Here is a 19426-nt window from a genome sequence, read left to right as displayed (position 1 = left end):
TCCCCATTCTTACTCAACCTATATATCGATCAATTTTTTTAGCCTCTTTACCAAGTCTGGCCCGATGTTTCATTCTTACTCGGATGACACTCAAGTCTATGGTGCTGCTGATGGAACTAATCAATAGCTCACTACTTTAACCAGTTGCATTCATGAGTTGGAATTGTGGATGTTTACTGTTGTTAAATTATTTTTATATTTTTAATGTTTTATTCCCTATATCAATAAAAACATCTATTCGATTTTAGTAGGCTTTTATTAATTCCACTGCAGAGCATTGTAATTCTCTTTATTTGTGAATCTCAGAATACAATTTGCCATGACTGCAAAAGGTTAAACATGATGCAATCCAACATATCCTCAACCTTTCCGTTAATCTCTCCACTGGCTCCAGTGCCATACAGGTTATCTTTAAAGGTACTCTGCCTGGTTTTTCAATGCTTCCTTTGGTTGCCAACTAAATAATGGGCATAGATGATACACCCATATATTCCAACCCATGCTCTTCACTCCCCCAAAAAAGGACCTTCTTTCTTACCATAAATCTTTCTTGATGTGATGATCGAAGATTTGCAGTGGCAGGATCTTGTCTCTGGTACTTACTCCCACTTCCATTGCACAAGGTGAACAACGTAATTACATTTTATAAGTTACTTAAAATGTTTCTCTTTTGCAAAATTTTGTAACTAGGGCAATTGTGCAGTAGTCTTGATACAGTATGGTCTGCCTGTGGTGCATTATAATTCCCCCAGATGTGAAAAGAGAGTGGGAATGCTTTCATGATTGCATCCACTGACTGTTGAATAGAGATAACATCAACTAGCAAGAATAGTTTAAAACTGTTTCTGGCAAGAACTGTAGTCTCACAGTTTTTGTTGCTTTCCTTAGAGGGGATCGAGTGGTGATATGATTTGATTTGTCCCATATCGTTTTCCAGCTTTGGGTGATAAGGCATTTAACCCACTTGTGGCCAGCAGCTCTTATTTGAAGATGCTTTAAGGTAGATTGGTTCCTAATTAGTTTTGGCTTTTAGGTATTTTTCCTATTAGATGTTCCCTCTCATTAGTGGTTGTTGTTAAAAGATTAGGCTGGGAAGACCGGACTGGGCAAGGATTTTTAATGTGTCAATATCCTCCTTTTGAGTTGAGATCAGCTCCTGATTTGCTTTGTAAGTGAAGGTCTCTAGGGTGTGCTCGGGTTCTCAAGAGTGGATTAATTCTCTTAGAAGTTAGTGATATCCTTGTCTAGTTTTCCTCCATTTATTTCGATTCCAAGAGAGGCATAGGCAGCTAAATTCTGGGAGCCTCATCATGGGGATGTTCTCAACCTCAGAGGCATTGATAACTTTATGTTTGCGGGTAAGTACCTATAGGTTACGAAGGAGGTTTGTAAGATCATTCCATAATTCGTGTTGATGCTAAAGAGATGTGGGAAATTATGAGCTCACACATAATTATTGTCTGTTTGTGGCTAGATCTCTGTTTTTGATACTGTATGATACAACAATTGATTTTGGCAAGTTGATCCTCATTTGAGCATTTGAAAGTGTAATTAACTGTTCACCTTTCAATAGAATAAAATCCATCATTGTTATGAGATAGATCAGAATGGAAGAAGCTGTAGAGGCTAATGGTTTGTAATAAAATAGCTGTTAATTTGTTTGCATATTTATTTTTCAATTAGTTTAAGGTTTCAAAAATTGTACAAGGAATATTTCATTGTAAGATATTTACTTATTTTGATTACTTTATTTGAACTTAATAAGGTTTTATTTGAATTTAGTGTCACATTTTTAAATAAATGGTTTATAATTTTATTGTTTTGAAATTGTTTAAAGGTTTTGGCAAATCCTATATATTTCACTATGAGTGTACACACAGTTTTGGGAAATGTGAAAGACTATCTTTTATGCCTAATTAGAAAACAGGTGTTTCACAGAGAGTCCTGGAGGAGTTCAATTGGGAAACAGAAACCTTTGCATGAGAGGATGTTTGAAACGGACACGGGTTATTTGTTGTGACTTTCATTTCAATGGCTCAAACTTCATTTCTTCAAACAACTTTCGAAGTCTGTCTTTTTCGTGAAATCAGGAATATATTGGAGATTCGAGATTCATGGTGGACGAAAAGCTGTTTTAGAAACAGACAATACACACAATTATCATTATGCATTTTACATGGGGGAACCAGTGCTGTATTTATGGTGCATGCATGAGAAATCTTCTTTGAGTGCTCAGATGCATTATTATGATGCAAAAAGGATGATTATTTGTTCAGACATTAATGAGCAGTCCATGGGCCTCATTATAAGGCTGGCACTCCCGGAATAAAGGGGGCCGGTACAGCACCGGCCCCCTTCATTCCGGGAGCGCCGATTACAAGCTTCCCATCGTGGGACCCAGATTGCACACCTAGTAAAACCAGGCGTGCTTTCAGGGTCCCGCGAGCGGAAGAGGGAGGCAATAACGGGCCAGATGTAATCTGCCCGTTATTACCTCTCTCCCCATTCCCATTGAGCCCTATGGGGGCTCAAATGGGGATGGGTTCCTGCAAGGAGCAATTACCGGGTCCTCCTATGTCGGAGCAACCCGGTAAGTCCCCATTGCAGGAACCAGGTAATGGAGCCCGGAACGGAGGCAGCCATGGAGCTAATAGCTCCATAGCTACCTCCATTCTCGTAATGAGGCCCGATGGCTTTGTATTTGTTTTAATTCATGCATCAGCGTGAGGCCAATTTTTCTGTGTTAAGTATGTTTAAACATAAACATGCAAACTGAAACGCTCCTTGTTTTTTCAAATCCAATATACTCCCCTTTCATTTCAAATGTGTATTTGATTTGTTTAGCAGTCTGTGTAATAATTGCTGCCACTTAGATATGATCAGAGGTTGAAGTGAGTGGGAACTATTGTGTACTGAGTTCCACTGTGTTTTCTGTTTTACTGTTAACAGTTCCACTCAATTTGAGAATAATTTTTAAGACTCTGGAGATGTTCTGAAAATAAAGTATGCCTTTTCATTTCATCACCCAGCAAAACTGAAATATGTTGGACTGCACTTTCATGAAGCCTTCAGGGAATCTCACCCTGGATGGCTACATTTTAGCCAGGGTTAAAAATATGAGGTCCAGCTAACACTTCCCCTGACACACCTTGTATGTGTCAAACTTTTAATACATGTTAAATGTATAGATGTTATAGCTGATAAAACTCCTGGACATTCCCAAGGGATGCTCTTTTGACATCAGATAGCTATATGAGTGTTGTAACTTGAATGCCAGTTGATTAGTTGTGTGGGCTCTTCAAAGCCTTCATGGGGCTGCTGTGGACTACCTTAACAGTAGGATCACATGGTAAATCCCTGAATGGAGCCCTTGGGCTTGAGAGGATTGCAGACTGTTCGTCACAAGGATGCTCTGTTGGCACAGAGAAGATACAGGAATTACAGTATTGGGACTCGGCTTTGCAAAATGTTACCAAATTGAGTTCATGGCAGCAAATGTTTCCCTATTTAAAGGCCCCTGTTGCAGTGTTAATTATGGTTCCAGCAGATCTAAGATCAGCGAATGAAGGCAAATGATTTCTTAAAGGGAATCCATAAATATTCCAACTGATTGATCAACTGGGAGGAAAAAATTAAAAACCATAAGAGGGTACAATCTTCTTTTGCGCGTTCCACACATTTGGCTGTGTACCTGACCTCTCCTCAACCCCTTGACACATACTTTTCTTGGGTACACTTTTACCAATGGATATGATTGTCCCACCATGGCTAAGTATTGTTATGAATCAATCGGTGCAAGTATGTGCTCATACACACAAACAACAAATGTTCTACAATTGCCATGAATATCAATTGCCATGAGACATTTTGCGCAGATAACTATACCTTATAAATGCATTGCTATAAACTGTGTGAGGCCAAACGTAGGTGATTTCTTGCCCACACAATGCCTGTGCTTTTATTTTATTTGTATTTTGTTTTGTTTAAGCACTTTTAAAGTGAAATGATAACTGAACTGCTGAGATCAATGTCAAAGCCATGAAATAAAAGTTAAGTATAGACATACTAGCCATATTTCCTATTTTTCCTCCGTAGATTTTCCATATGACGTATGATTTAGCCAGTGCGGTGGTGAGAATTTTTAATCTGATTGGAATGATGCTTCTGCTTTGCCACTGGGATGGCTGTCTTCAATTCCTCGTACCATTACTTCAGGATTTCCCACCAGATTGCTGGGTGTCCCTAAATGGTATGGTTGTAAGTATTGTTCATTTTTCATTGTGTTTTCAAATTACATGTTTACAGTGTTCTGATTTGATAGATACATTTGGATGTGATGATCAGACTGTACCAGTAAGTGAAATTGAAATTAACCCTGGATCCCGCCCTTTTAATTTCCTTTTTTGATCTGGTATTGATCCATGTTTATAAAGTGCATGCAGTTGATGATTTATTAGTTAGTGTTAAGGAGTTAACATTGGGATTAGGTGATAAGAGTAAAGAAGTCACTGATATTCAACGGTATGGCAGGTCAATTTTGAAAATATACAGCACATTATGCTTCATTACACGTTTACCGGTCCGGAAAAAACAGTGCCGGTAAACTTACCGACACTGTTGTTTACGGACAGGCAAACTACGAGTCTGCTTGCCAGAGCCGATGTGCCCAACAGGTCAGATCCTGCTGGAGACAGCGGCCACGGTAGGCAGACCGTCACGGAAGCACCGGCACCGTTAATAACAGTGCCAGTGCTTCTGTGGTCCCCATTCCTATGGAGTCCTATGCGACTCCACGGGAATGGGGAAGAATATTTTACTGGCACCTCGATCCCGGTCCGCTGGGACTTTTAATGTCCCGGTGTTACCGGGAAGCTAGGTGCCGGTGAATATTTACGATATAGGTAGCGCCGGTAGGGTTACCGCCAGACTCGTAATGAGCCTGATTATGCCTTTTTACTGACACATTGTGCGATACATTCTTATTAATATTTTAATTCTACATTAGGTGGTCATAAGCAATAGTATGCCCCCTTCATGTTAAATCCCACCCCACACGTATGGACAATAAACAGGCACATTTCTCAAAACTCGAATGTATTCAAATAAAAAGTGACACCAGGACAAAGGTGGTCCCCAGACTTTATGTAGGAGACATCACCATGAGACATCAAATGCACAATACAATTTGGCCTGCCTGTGGCAATCACACTACGTGTAAATCACGCTTTCCATCATACAACAGCACCATTAATAATATTTCTAATAATTACGATCCTAAATGACCAATGGCCACCAGTAAACAGCATTATATTCCATGACCACAATGCTGCTTATTTGCCAGTACATTAAAACTCTTCAATAAAAATTGACTAAAACCAACTTTAGTCAGTAAATGTAAAATCCAGTACATTTTATTGTCTCCAGTATCAGAAAGAAGTATTGATACCATAGAAAATGAACACAGACAAATGGCATTCATATACACATATTCACCTAATTTTACCCCATATATGAATGTTACATGGTGAATTTGAAAGCTATTTGCATGCAATTTATAAATAGGCTAATAAAAATTGGATGAGACTTTTGTAGGGTTGAATTAGGAGAATGGCACTATTAATAAACAGGGTACTGAATTTTAGCTCACACACCTCGCACCAAAAAACGTATTTTGGAAATTGATTAAACATGGATGTATACTTCTCCACTTTCATTTTGCAAATGTGTGCATTCACATTAGGATCATTTTCTGTGGGCTTGGAAGTGACATAATATCCTTTCTCATTCACAATATCTTATTAAAATATCTATGGCTTCCACCGGCCGAGGTTATTTGCCAGGTATGAAGCTTCCGGATTGATTCAAAGTCAGAGTTGCCAACTAGGCCAGCAAAAAACACATTGGGTACAATTGTAATATGACTAAATATGGCCATACACATGAGTTACCTCGGCTGGATCAGGTGGTAAAAACCAGAGTCCTGAGTTAGGCCTTTAACGTGGGACCCGGGCCTTTACCGCCTTGTATGGCTCAGGTAACTCATTATTAACTCATTATTATGTCAACTATCACCTCAGGTTTACGGTCTGAGGTAGAAAACGGTCAACGTCAACGTGCATGCAAACAATTATTGCAAAGAAATAGTAATCTATCAAGGCTGCCATGATTTTTTTTTTATGGAAATAGAATACCGGCTTCCAAATCAGAGCCCCTCTTCCATTGCCATGATGGCCTTCAGAGACAATAAGTGCTGAGGCTCAGAAATACGTGCCCGAGCTGAGCCCTGGCAAACACCCCTAAACATTAAGCACTAACCGATCCATAATAATAATCCTTGTCTGCAGCCTATTTTATATTCAAAATGTAGACCCATGGGCATTATAATTATGCCTACTTTCACAACGTATAATATTTCAAATTGGTGTAATTGTCAGGGAAAAGAGCAAATTGTTATGTAATATAAATGTGTACAGTGTACGTTCACACTGAGGGAATTACAATGCTTACATAGACAAAGATTCCACACCCAACCAGACACCAGACTCATACATTTGTTACACGAGGTTAGCAATGAGTGGAATTTCAGATAAAGACATAAAGGGTAGACTGTGATGGTTTCTAATGTGCATTTCGCCTTCCAACCTATTTCCAACAGGGCCGCCACTTCTGCACTAGGAAATCATCCACTCCACAGTCTAGTTGAGACTGATTACAAGATGGCCGCCGCAGCGGTTAGCATTGCTAGCGTACAGTGCAGGCTAGTTGTTAATTCCCAGGAAGCCTCTCAACCTTCCACCATCACTTTCTGTTCACTCTCTTATAATCCAGCGACAACAGAAGGAAGATGCGTTGCTACTCTCTAAGGAGCCGGCACACGCTTCGTAAGTTCGCCTCACTAGGATTACGAAGACTTTTTCTCTCAACCATTTTTGTCTACTTTACTCACCTTCTTGTTCTCTATTCCTCCCTTTTATTTCAGAAGGCATTACGGAACCTTTCATTTTCATTTCCGGGATCGATTCTACTTCTAAGCACGCCTAGACCCGGAACCTCCTCCATACCTCCCTCTAGGGAGTCTCTAGGTACTAATCTATTTTTCATCTTACTTCTTCGATCGCTCCCGGCGATCGGACTTCTGTTTCTAACTCCTCATCCTTCCTTTGTAGCAATACCTTGTTGGGAACCTCCAGATTCTCCTCATCCACTCAGGCTGGCTCAAAAAGACTTGGAAGTGAAAGGGTAGGCTTTTCTCCTAGTTCATCCTACTCTTATAGAACTAGATACATCCACCCTAAATCTTACGGGTCTTTTCTTTCCCTCTTCATAGTGCCATCTTACTTTTGCAATACGACGGAGATTCCTTACCTCTCCGCACTCTTCATGTTTAACACATGGTAAGCTCTTAGAACCTTCTATAGGAACCTCTCCTTTCCTTACTTTCAGGAATAACTGTGTTCATTTTACCCACTATATTTAGCTCAGTTTCAAAGGCCACTCGTCTTAACAGCCAGAAGAATACCCAGACCAGCTTTCTCACCGGGTCTCCGCAGGAAGACAACGCCCACCAGCAGCTCTTCTAGGGTTTTATTCCCCACGAGGGTTTCCCTCAGAGTTCCACGAAGGACAAGCTCTTGCAGGTCCTTCTTCGAAGGTTGACGCCAAATTCTAAGAAACACCAGGGTTTCTTCAGACACCTGTTCATCCTATATAACCCCAGGTAGGTGGTTTTTTGTTTCTTCCCAGTGTATTTCGGAACAATTTTGTTGTCTTTACAAAACAGTTAACAGTTAGCAACGCCCAGTGTTATATTTTGTTCCTAGTACTCTGGGTAGAAACATAGGAATCACAAATCATGGATCAGCAACAGCAACAACAAATTCAACAGCTGATTGCTGCTGTTCAATCCATAACTACTGAAGTACAGCAGTTAAAGCATGAGAATGCCTCCTTAAGACAGCTCCAACAGCAAATGGCCCAACAGGCTGCAGCCCCTCGTATCCCACACTGCTCAGACGTTCCTCCAGGACCCTTACCAGGAGGACAGTTTGATGGTAACCCGCATAAGGTTAAGGAGTTCTTGGACTCCTGCTCTGTGCAATTTGCCTTTAAAGCAGCTTATTTTCATACCGATAGAGATCGTGTGGGATATATGGTCTCACAAATGACTGGACCAGCATTGGCTTGGGTCACACCTTTAATCACAAATAATAACGCTATTTTAGACTCTCATACAGCATTTTGCAATAGCATCTGTACCATGTTTGGCCACCAAGAGATTTGTGTGGCTTCACAAGAACACCTCCTTGATCTAAAACAAGGAAGTTTAGACATTTTGGCTTACATAACCAAATTCAAACAGATGGCAAGCGAAACCACTTGGTCAGATGACGCTCAGGTCACACTCTTCCGAAGAGGTTTATCTGAAGACCTCAAAGACGAGGTGTCTCGGGTCCCACGCCCCTCTACACTAACTGAATTCATCGCATTGGTAATGCAAATAGATTACCGTATGAAGGAAAGAGTAATGGAGAGAAAAAAGGGAAGGAATACACGAACTACGTTCTCTCCTTCTTCTTCTCAACCACAGTCCAATGATGAACCGATGCAATTGGGTACAACAGCTCGAGGCCCCTTGACTCCCGAAGAGAGAAACTGGAGGAGGAACTTGGGTCTTTGTATGTACTGTGGTTCAAATAACCACACGGTACAAGATTGCCCAATTACACCACCTCAGCGTTCGGGAAACGCCAGCTCCCGGCCGTAAGGGGAACCACGGTACGGGAACCAACACCTAAACAGGGTTCCTCACAAACCTCATATTCCTCCTTCTGTACTAGTCAGACCAATTCTCATATGGTGGTTCTCATGGTCTCTTCTCCTTCGGTGATCGTCTGCTACAGAACATACCGGCACTAGTGGACAGTGGAGCGGCCGGAAATTTCATTGATGATCAATGGGCCATCTCACACAGTATTCCCAAGTCCACTAAGGTAGAACCTATTCCAGTGGAAAGTGTGGATGGTAGCCCTTTGGTTTCAGACCCATCAAGGATCAAATCAATCCAATCTTGATGAACATCTCTGGCCATCAAGAGATTCTCACGTTGGATATCATTCGGGCAGCCCATCATCCAGTAATTCTAGGATTACCATGGTTAAGGAAACACAACCCGTTCATTAACTGGACAGCTGGATCTTTCTTTCTGGGGTCTGAATACTGCATCACCCATTGTGTCAAAAATCAGCAAAAGGTGATGGTTGACTCTGCTCCAGTCCCCTTGAATCACCAGTGGGTAACCTCCCTTAACCGTGTATCTGGGCTTCCAGAACTTTATCATACATTCCAGGAAGTTTTTTCTGTCTCAGAATACACTCAACTTCCCCCTCACCGTAGGGATGACTGCTCTATAGAGCTGGTTCCTGACCAGCCATTACCATTTGGGGGAATGTATATCTTGTCTGAAAACGAAAAGGAAGTCCTACGTGAGTATCTTAGACCCCATCTTAAGAATGGACTGATCACCGAATCCACTTCACCTGCGGCTGCCTCTTTGTTTTTTGTTTCTATTAGAAACTCTACGGAACTCTGCCCGTGCATAGATTTCCGTGAGCTGAATAAAATCACAGTTCCTGACAAATACCCTATGCCATTAATACCCGACATTCTTGAAGCGGTCAAAGGGGCCAAGATTTATACCAAATTGTATCTCAAGGGAGCTTATCATCTTATTCGAATAAAACTGGGTGACGAATGGAAGACAGCATTTAGAACTCTGTTTGGACATTTTCAATACAGAGTGATGCCTTTTGGATTGTCCAACGCCCCGGCTATTTTCCAGAGGTTTATGGATCACATCTTTGCAGATCTGCTACTTCATAATATGGTCGTCTATTTAGATGATATGTTGATATTCTCTTTCAATATCCAAGAACATCAGAAACATGTTGAAGAGATGATACGGCGGCTCCAACAAAACCATTTGTATTGTAAGATAGAGAAATGCTCCTTCCACCAAACTCAGGTTACCTACCTAGGATATGTCCTTTCGGCCGAAGGAATAGCAATGGACCCTGAAAAGGTGTCTGCAGTCCAAAACTGGCCCACTCCCTCTTCCGGCAAGGACATTCAACGCTTTGTTGGATTCGCTAATTTCTATCGAAGGTTTATTCCCGAATTCTCAAGACTTACTCAACCTTTGACGAATCTACTTAAAAAGGGAAAAACGTTTTTATGGTCCCTGACCACAGACCAAGCATTCAACAAACTTAAGGAGTTGTTTACCTCAGCTCCTATCCTGTTAACACCTGATCAATCCCGCAGGTTTATTGTTGAAACCGATGCCTCACAGTAAGCCCTAGGAGCAGTTCTACTTCAACTAGACGATTTTAATCAAGAACGCCCTGTAGCGTATTTATCCAAGACACTTGCTCCTGCCGAACTAAACTATACTGTTACAGAAAAAGAACTCTTAGCCATCAAGCGAGCCTTTGAGGAGTGGCGTCATTTACTCTTAGGAGCCAAACATCCTGTTGAAGTCAGGACAGATCATCACAATCTCCAGATTCTGCAGTACGCACAAACCTGTAATAGCCGCCAGGCTCGCTGGGCTCATTTCTTCTCTCCATACAGGATCACTTTCTCATTTATTCCCGGAAGGGATAATTCGAAGGCGGATGCTATTTCAAAGAAGGAACACCTTCCCAACAAACTTTTCAAGACAGAACCCATCGTTCCCCTGATGGCTTCAGGTTTACAAACCACATCGGATTTTCTGTCACGACTTAAGGTCCAATCAAGGCACATTACCAAGGACCAACTGTCACTTACCGATAAAACGGCTTTTATCAAGGAAGACAATTGTTATTTTCATGAAAATAAGGCATTCATTCCAACTCGACCACTCCAGAAAGAAGTCTTGGACATGTGTCACTCTTCACAGATAGCTGGACACCGTGGATTCCTGTCAACTCAGGAACTGATCTCACGTTTTTTCTGGTGGCCTACGTTCCGGAAGGATGTCAAGGAATACGTTAGATCCTGTCCCGTCTGCCTACAAACCAAGGTTCCTCGAAAAGCACCTCTTGGTGAATTGGTAAAGATGCCATTACCCTCTCGCCCTTGGCAGATAATATCAACAGATTTTATCGTTGATCTTCCACCTTCAGGGGGTTGTTCCACCATAATGGTACCCATCGATACCCTTACCAAAATGGCTCACTTCACTCCACTGATAGGAGTACCATCGGCAGCACGAATGGCCCGCATCTTTATCAGTAACATCTTCACATTACATGGTTTACCCGAACTATCATCTCTGACAGGGGTTCACAGTATACCTCACGGTATTGGAAGCTTGTCTGTTCACACCTCGGTATTTCTCGGGCTCTCAGTTCAGGCTATCACCCGCAATCTAATGGCCAGACTGAGAGACTCAATCAAACATTGGAAGGATATCTCCGGAGCTATGTTTCTGCAGCCCAAGATAACTGGAAGGAACTCCTGCCCATGGCCGAATTCACATACAATAACTCATACCATTCTGCCATTAACACAACTCCTTTTCATTGTACATATGGATTCAATCCCACTGCTTTCCCGATAAAAAAGAAATCCGAAACCAGATTTCCAGATATGGACTCTCTAATGCTCCAGATACGTCACGGACATAGCTCCGCCTTGACCGCATTACAAAATTCACAAGTCAAAAGAAAATATTTTGCAGATCGACACAGAACCCCAGCACCAGTGATCAAGAAAGGGGACTGGGTATGGCTATCCTCTAGATTTCTCCCTCGCCATTTAGTACCATCTAAGCTTTCTCCTCGATTCTTTGGACCTTTTCAGGTTATTTCGACGATTGGTCCCGCAGTTTTAAACTCCGACTCCCGACCTCCTGGTCCCGGATTCATCCTGTTTTTCACATATCACAATTGAAACCAGACAATCGAAGTATTTTTCAACCTGTGGTCTCGGTTCGTCCTCCCCCAGGGATGTGTGAAACCGGACCAGAATACGAAGTCAAAGAAATTTGTGACTCTCGATACCATCGGGGTCGGTTACAGTATCTTGTGGACTGGAAGGGGTATTCTCCTGCCGACCGCACATGTGAACCTGAGACTGAGATTCATGCTCCCCGTCTTGTTAAGAAATTTCACCTCAAACACCCGTCTAAACCGGGAGGAAGCAGGTCTAAAAAGGGGCATACTGTGATGGTTTCTAATGTGCATTTCTCCTTCCGACCTATTTCCAACATGGCCGCCACTTCTGTACTAGGAAATCGTCCACTCCACAGTCTAGTTGAGACTGATTACAAGATGGCCGTCGCAGCGGTTACCATCACTAGCGTACAGTGCAGGCTAGTTGTTAATTCCCAGGAAGCCTCTCAACCTTCCACCATCACTTCCTGTTCACTCTCTTATAATCCAGCGACAACAGAAGGAAGATGCGTTGCTACTCTCTCAGGAGCCGGCACACGCTTCGTGAGTTTGCCTCACTAGGATTACGAAGACTTTTTCTCTCAACCATTTTTGTCTACTTTACTCACCTTCTTGTTCTCCATTCCTCCCTTTTATTTCAGAAGGCATTACGGAACCTTTCATTTTCATTTCCGGGATCGATTCTACTTCTAAGCACGCTTAGACCCGGAACCTCCTCCATTCCTCCCTTTTATTTCAGAAGGCATTACGGAACCTTTCATTTTCATTTCCGGGATCGATTCTACTTCTAAGCACGCTTAGACCCGGAACCTCCTCCATGCCTCCCTCTACGGAGTCTCTAGGTACTAATCTATTTTTCATCTTACTTCTTCGATCGCTCCCGGCGATCGGACTTCTGTTTCTAACTCCTCATCCTTCCTTTGTAGCAATACCTTGTTGGGAACCTCCAGATTCTCCTCATCCACTCAGGCTGGCTCAAAAAGACTTGGAAGTGAAAGGGTAGGCTTTTCTCCTAGTTCATCCTACTCTTATAGAACTAGATACATCCACCCTAAATCTTACGGGTCTTTTCTTTCCCTCATCATAGTGCCATCTTACTTTTGCAATACGACGGAGGTTCCTTACCTCACCGCACTCTTCATGTTTAACACATGGTAAGCTCTTAGAACCTTCTATAGCAACCTCTCCTTTCCTTACTTTCAGGAATAACTGTGTTCATTTTACCCACTATATTTAGCTCAGTTTCAAAGGCCACTCGTCTTAACAGCAGGAAGAATACCCAGACCAGCTTTCTCACCGGGTCTCCGCAGGAAGACAACGCCCACCAGCAGCTCTTCCAGGGTTTTATTCCCCACGAGGGTTTCCCTCAGAGTTCCACGAAGGACAAGCTCTTGCAGATCCTTTGAGGAGTTCTCAGGGGGATTTCTCTTACTCTTCAAAGGTTCACGCCAAATTCTAAGAAACACCAGGGTTTCTTCAGACACCTGTTCATCCTATATAACCCCAGTTAGGTGTTTTTTTGTTTCTTCCCAGTGTATTTCGGAACAATTCTGTTGTCTTTACAAAACAGTTAACATAGACAGCAACACATGCATTCCCTGATAAGACAGTCCTACAGAATACACTCCAATTTTCAATTTGCTCATCACAATTTCCATATTTTTTACTTAAGCAGAAGGGAGGGTTAATCTTATTCCAATCTCTATTCTCATAAGTGGGCAAGCGGATGCCCCCAAATTGGGGATGGACAGGCAATGTCAGATCTTATAACGCCAACAGGCGGGTGTGAGCTCAAATGGTGCAGACATGTAAGTTCCTGATTGACTTTATTGGGCCTTGAAGATCTCTGTCAAAAACCTATCCTCTCCATGCACTTGTAAGGAAAGTATTGCCTGCTGCCGGTCTATCTTGACATCTATTTATTTGACGACGAAATAGGATTATGGGTATGAAAATTACTTAGACCTCATTCAGTCACGTCCCGGCCCCCTCTGCATAAAATTATGCTTAGGCATGCAGCCATTGGGTGCCCTTCAGTTGGCTTGGCATATGGTCACAATAGATTTGTGCCCATTATGCTTGGAATCCAAGGAAGACATACTTCATTTTCGTTTTGTCTGTGATTATTACAGAGGCTTAATCACTTGTCTGATTAAGCCTCTGTTCCAGAAGCGTTCTATTCAACATCTCAGGATAGCCCTTTCTGTTTGTAAGTCTACCTTGAGTACCCTAGTTGTCTGCAATGTCTTCTCATACACAAGGCTTGGCAGATTAGGTGAAAACACTTCTAATGCTCGATTCAATCCATCTCTGCCGAGGTAACCTAGTCAGAGCCCATCTACGACACCTAAATATGAATGTCTTTTGAGGGCACTTTGACTGGGAAATAATACTTCTGTATATATCTCAGATATACTATTATCATTTGTATGTGTGTTTTATAGAAGAGTATTACTTAAGTATTTGCACAGGCACCGTATACATTCCATATTGTTCGTTTATGTGAATTTTCTACCACGACCAATGGCTGTTGTCACCAAATGTGCACTCTAAGCACTTGCATTTTACAAGAACCATTCATGCATTATTGAAAAATTACTCTTTTTGTCATTGCTGTGCATTTTAAAATAATCAGCCTTATATCATGACCAACTATATTGCCATTGCTGCCTGTTTAAGGAGCGCCTTGACTGTTGTTTGCGGGTGGGTTTTATAAGAAGGAGAGGGTCTCAGTCGCAATGTTGGATTGAGCAGTAGCACATTTCCTGTGAGGAACATCTCATGCTGCAGCCCCATGACTGAAGGGCACTGACCTTTATGAGGTGCTCAGGGGAAGAGTGCGGTTATATGGCTCATTGTTTTCTGCATTGGTTGGAGTTTTTTGTCCCCTGCAAAGTTCACAATATCCTTTTTAATGAGCTTTTGCTTTTGAAGTTTGCCATCAGCCATCAACGCAGACATGCACTTTTCCATGATAAGAATATCATTTACAAGTCTTAACTCCAGAATGTTGAAGCCTCTTTGGTCGGAGTCATCTCTCAGCCAATACCCAGGGCGAGAGCTAGCTTACTTCGTTTTCAGGACCAAGTCAATTTGCAATCTGCACAATAGAATGGAAAACCCCACAACATATGGCTTTTTTTCCTATTGTGTACAAAGATAATATATTAATGTGAATTAGTTCAATGTGTCATTATGGCTTTGTACAATATTCTGCCAAATGTTGCAAACATAAAACATTATATTAGAGAAAGCTTTGAATTTTTGGGAAATACACAGATGCATTTTGTTCTTGGTTTAACATTTGAAAACAGACAGAAGCTGGTTTCTCTTGCTGGTAATTCCATTTCAGACATCTGGGCCTTGGTATGTCTTTTGGCATGTGACAATGTTCCACTGCACCGGAGACAGTTCTCGTACTTTCAGTGCTGTCTCTCAATGAAGCAAATGACAAATGAAAATGTATGCATTTATTGTTGTAGTTATTTGTACTTTATATCAGTAAAACCACATAAAAGCAAATGATTGCAAATATATTATACAACATTACAATAAACAACAGGTTCAGACATAAAAGAACATATAAGGAATAAAATAAAAAAATTAAAAAATGTTCAATATTAAAATGCATTTATTTAAACGAGATGTTCTTTCAGCACCTCTAGCTTTACCTTCTAGCTACTCTTGTGTTAGGTGCAGTTTGATATAAGAGTTTAAGGAGATGTGTCACATTTGAAGAAAAAGTGCAACCTTTTAGCACCTCCCAATGTTCACCCAGGCATTCTTTCTTTACTAATGACACTCTCTGCAACGTATAATAATAAAAATGTGTGTAATTGTAAGTGAAAAATGCCAATCTGATCTGTGTGAGATGTTATGTTACGCTAAATTTGTGAACTTGGTGATGTAGCGGGTTGCCTGGACATTGATGTTTGTGGAGCGGACATGGATTGTGTAGGCGGCGGATTCTTGCTGATCGTTGTATCCAGCTGCGCCCAGATACAATTGGTTTTGTTTGGTGCGCGATATAAATGATTTCAAATTCAAATTCAAAATTATGTTATGAAACTTGTAGAGTTCAGGCTTACACTGGGGGCATTACAATGCTTACATAGACACGAAATTCACACTGACCCAGAAAACAAGTTATGCTTAATTTTATACATGAGGAAACCAAAGAGTTAAAATTCAGCCCAGTACATCAAGGCTACAAAACCACACCACTGAAAGATGTGTTTAATTTAAGCATGGGAACCCAGGCATGGCCTTTATGTGCCTGGAAAGCCAGACATAATGCCCTGATTGAAGCAAGTGCCGTTAAGGAAGGTTGAGGGTGGCATTGCCAAGCCCTGCAAAAGCCATGTCACCCGACATTGCGGCTGACAAAAATGGAACTCAGTTTAGGAAGAGAACACTCCAGCAGTGTGCCAGTTTAGTATGGCCACAAGGCCACCACCAGAAACAAAGTAGTTGGACATGGCATCATGGAAGAGGGGGAGGCTGAGTATCAGGTAATCAAGGTACCACAAAGGAAAGGGGCATGTCTGAGACTGGGCATGGGGAGAGCAAGTTGAGCCCGTGAAGGAACATGGGGCAAGCAAACTGCCTAAATGCATCTTCACAGGCTCTTCGGTTTTGGCTGGGAAATTGTAGGCAACTCATTTATAATAGTTTAGTTTATTATTATTATTTGTATAGCGCGCCATACCCTGGAGTATCAGGGCGCAAACAGACAAGGATATGCTCAACTTGGTTACAGGTACATAGAAATCAGATGAAGGTGCAGAGATGCGCTGAGCTTGGTTACAGATATGCTCGGCTAATTGCAAGTACAGGAAAAGGCAGGAAGTGTAGACATAGACATCAGCAATATTACAGCAAGCAGATATGAACAAGGAGAGATCAAGGACAGGGGAGCAAGGAGCATGCTCCTGTTCGCGTAATATAAAGTTATATACAGTAATGTACAATGTGACAAGTGGACTAGTTAGCTGTCGTTGGGGAGAGATCAAGGACAGGGGAGCAAGGAGAGATCAGGGCAGGGGAGCGAGGAGCATGCTCCTGTTCACGTAATATATAGTTATATACAGTAATGTACAATGTGACAAGTGGACTAGTTAGCTGTCGTTGGCTCTCAGCCACCTAGTGAGGTTTTGTCTAAATTTTGCGAAAGGCTGAGGTTCTCTGACATCATGCGGGAGGGAGTTCCATAACTGCGCAGCCTTGACCAGGAAGCTATTTCCTCCTATAGTGGCAAGTTTGAAACGCGGGACTTGGAGGCAGTTTGCGTTGGCTATTCTGGTAGGTCTGGAAGTCCTTTTGCGTAATCTATCCATGAGGTAAGGTGGAGCTTTGTTGTTGATACATTTGTGGGTGAGGGAAGCGATTTTGAGATGAATTTTGTCTATGGTGGCGAGCCATTTGTATTCTCTTCTTGTCGAGGATATATGCTCGTTTCTATTAATCTTGAGTGCTGCTCTCAAGGCATTGTTCTGGAGCACTTGAATTTTGTGGATGGTCTGTTTATTAGCTCCAATGTAAAGTCCATTACAATAGTCTAATTTGGACAGTATCAAGGCTCTGGCAAGTGTAATGCAACTATCTGTGGAGAGGAATTGTTTGCTCGCTCTGATAAGTTTGCATGTATATGCGGTGGCAGAAGCTAGAGAGTTAACTTGTTTGGTAAAGTTCATGGTGGCGTCTAGGTAGAATCCTAAGGTTTTTACTTCATGAGCTACTTTTATGTTGTTCCCATCAATAATGAAGTTGTCGTAATCGGGGCTGAGTTTGGATATATAGGTAGTGGTGCCCAGGATGATAAGCTCAGTTTTATCATCGTTCAGGCATAGGCCGTGTGTGGCCATCCATGCCTGAACGATGCTATAGATCCTGTTCACTAGGGCCAGGTCCTTGGCGTAGTCTCCTGAGAGCGGGAGGAGGATCTGGGTATCGTCTGCGTAGTTAGTGTAGGCGATACCCAGATGATCCATTTCATCAAAGAGAGGCTTCGTGAAGACATTGTAGAGGGTGGGTGACACACAAGACCCTTGTGGAACACCGCATGTTATAGGGATTGGATCTGCTGAGGCTGATGGAGCGAAGACTCTCATGGTCCGATTACTCAGGAATGACTTGATCCAAATTATGGCCTCTTTTGAGAAGTGGGCTGCCGAGTCGAGGTGACTACAGAGGACTGTGTGGTCCACTAAGTCGAATGCCGCTGATAGGTCCAGGAGGAGAAGTAGGGCCGCTTGGCCATTGTCTCTGCAATCGTCTATTTGGGCCTTAAGATCTATTAACGCTGTCTCGGTCCCATGTTGCGGGCGGAATCCTGATTGACGGATTCCAAGTAGGTGGTTAGACTCTAGGAAGCTTTGAATTTGCAAGTAAGCCACTTTATCTAAAATTTTTAGGAGAAAGGGCACAGTCGTGATGGGCCTGAAGTTAGTCGGAATGGTAGGGTCAAGGGTTTGCTTCTTTAGTAGTGGCAGTACCCAGGACTCTTTTAGGTTGATCGGTACTGAACCTGAGGTGAAGGAAGAGTTGATTAGTTTGGTTATAAATGGCGACAGTTCTCTCGCAGCATCCTTGATGAGTTGTGCTGGGCATTGGTCGCCTTTGCAGTTAGACGGTTTGAGTCCCAGGATGACCTTTTCTACCTCTATGGGCGATACCTTAGAGAAGCAGAAACGGGCTCCCAACTTGGGCTGTGGCGGTGGCGCTGAGCTCTGAGGGATGTGTGTTGTTAGTGATGCCTTCTTGATGGCAATTTTGGTTTGTAGGTTTGCTACCTTGTTTGTTAAAGCAAGTTGTATGCTAGAGCACCATTTGTTATCCTTGGTGCAGTTTTCTTGGGGTACAATGGGTGTTTCCAATTCTTTCAGAATGCTGAACAGTTCTTTGACACTAGATTTTGAGTTGGATATTCTAGTATTGTAGGTTTCTTGTTTGGCTAATAATATTTCTTTCTTGTATTGGGAGGAGGCTTTGGAGAGGTTGAGTTTATTTTTGACTGATGGGGAAAGTCTCCAAATAGTTTCAAGTTTTCTTTTGGCCAGCCTAAGATTTTTTAGGTGGGGCGTGAACCAAGAATTGAGGTGTTTTTTAGGTTTGCTATTTCTTAGTTTGAGCGGGGCTATGTGATCCAGGGCTGAGGACATGGCTGCATTATAATGTTCGACTAACAGATTGGGGTCCATGCAGTCGGGTAGTGAGTTTAATTTAGGTATTATAACGGGCATTAGATTTTCTACTGTCATTAGTTTTTTATTTCTCGTTGGCAAGGGTGGGGCAAGTGAGGACAGGGCAGTGACCCGGTGGGTTGTCACTGAGAATAATAGCAGGTGGTGGTCAGTCCAGATCTGCGGTACAGAATCCGTAATATTTACTTTGCAATTATGTTCTGCTATCCAATCAAGGATGCGACCTTTGTTGTGGGTGGGTAGTTCAACTTTTTGGATGAATCCCAGCTCTTTCAAGGTCAGAGCAAT

General features: G+C 42.2%; 1 protein-coding gene across 5 annotated transcripts in view; it reads left to right on the top strand.

Moving 5' to 3' along the window:
• Positions 1-19426, top strand: part of HCN1 (hyperpolarization activated cyclic nucleotide gated potassium channel 1) — a 1346554-nt gene that overhangs the window by 860945 nt on the left and 466183 nt on the right. For all 5 annotated transcript variants that reach the window (XM_069627242.1, XM_069627243.1, XM_069627244.1 and 2 more), the window contains exon 3: positions 4096-4257. In XM_069627242.1, the coding sequence (XP_069483343.1) occupies positions 4096-4257 (162 nt within the window). The remainder of the gene's footprint in view (positions 1-4095; positions 4258-19426) is intronic.

The sequence above is a fragment of the Ambystoma mexicanum genome, chromosome 6p, assembly GCF_040938575.1.
Source record: "Ambystoma mexicanum isolate Mex_15411 chromosome 6p, UKY_AmexF1_1, whole genome shotgun sequence".
NCBI classification, from domain to species: Eukaryota; Metazoa; Chordata; class Amphibia; order Caudata; family Ambystomatidae; genus Ambystoma; species Ambystoma mexicanum.
Note: the sequence above shows the minus strand (reverse complement) of the source record. Positions and strands in the feature narration are given on the sequence as shown.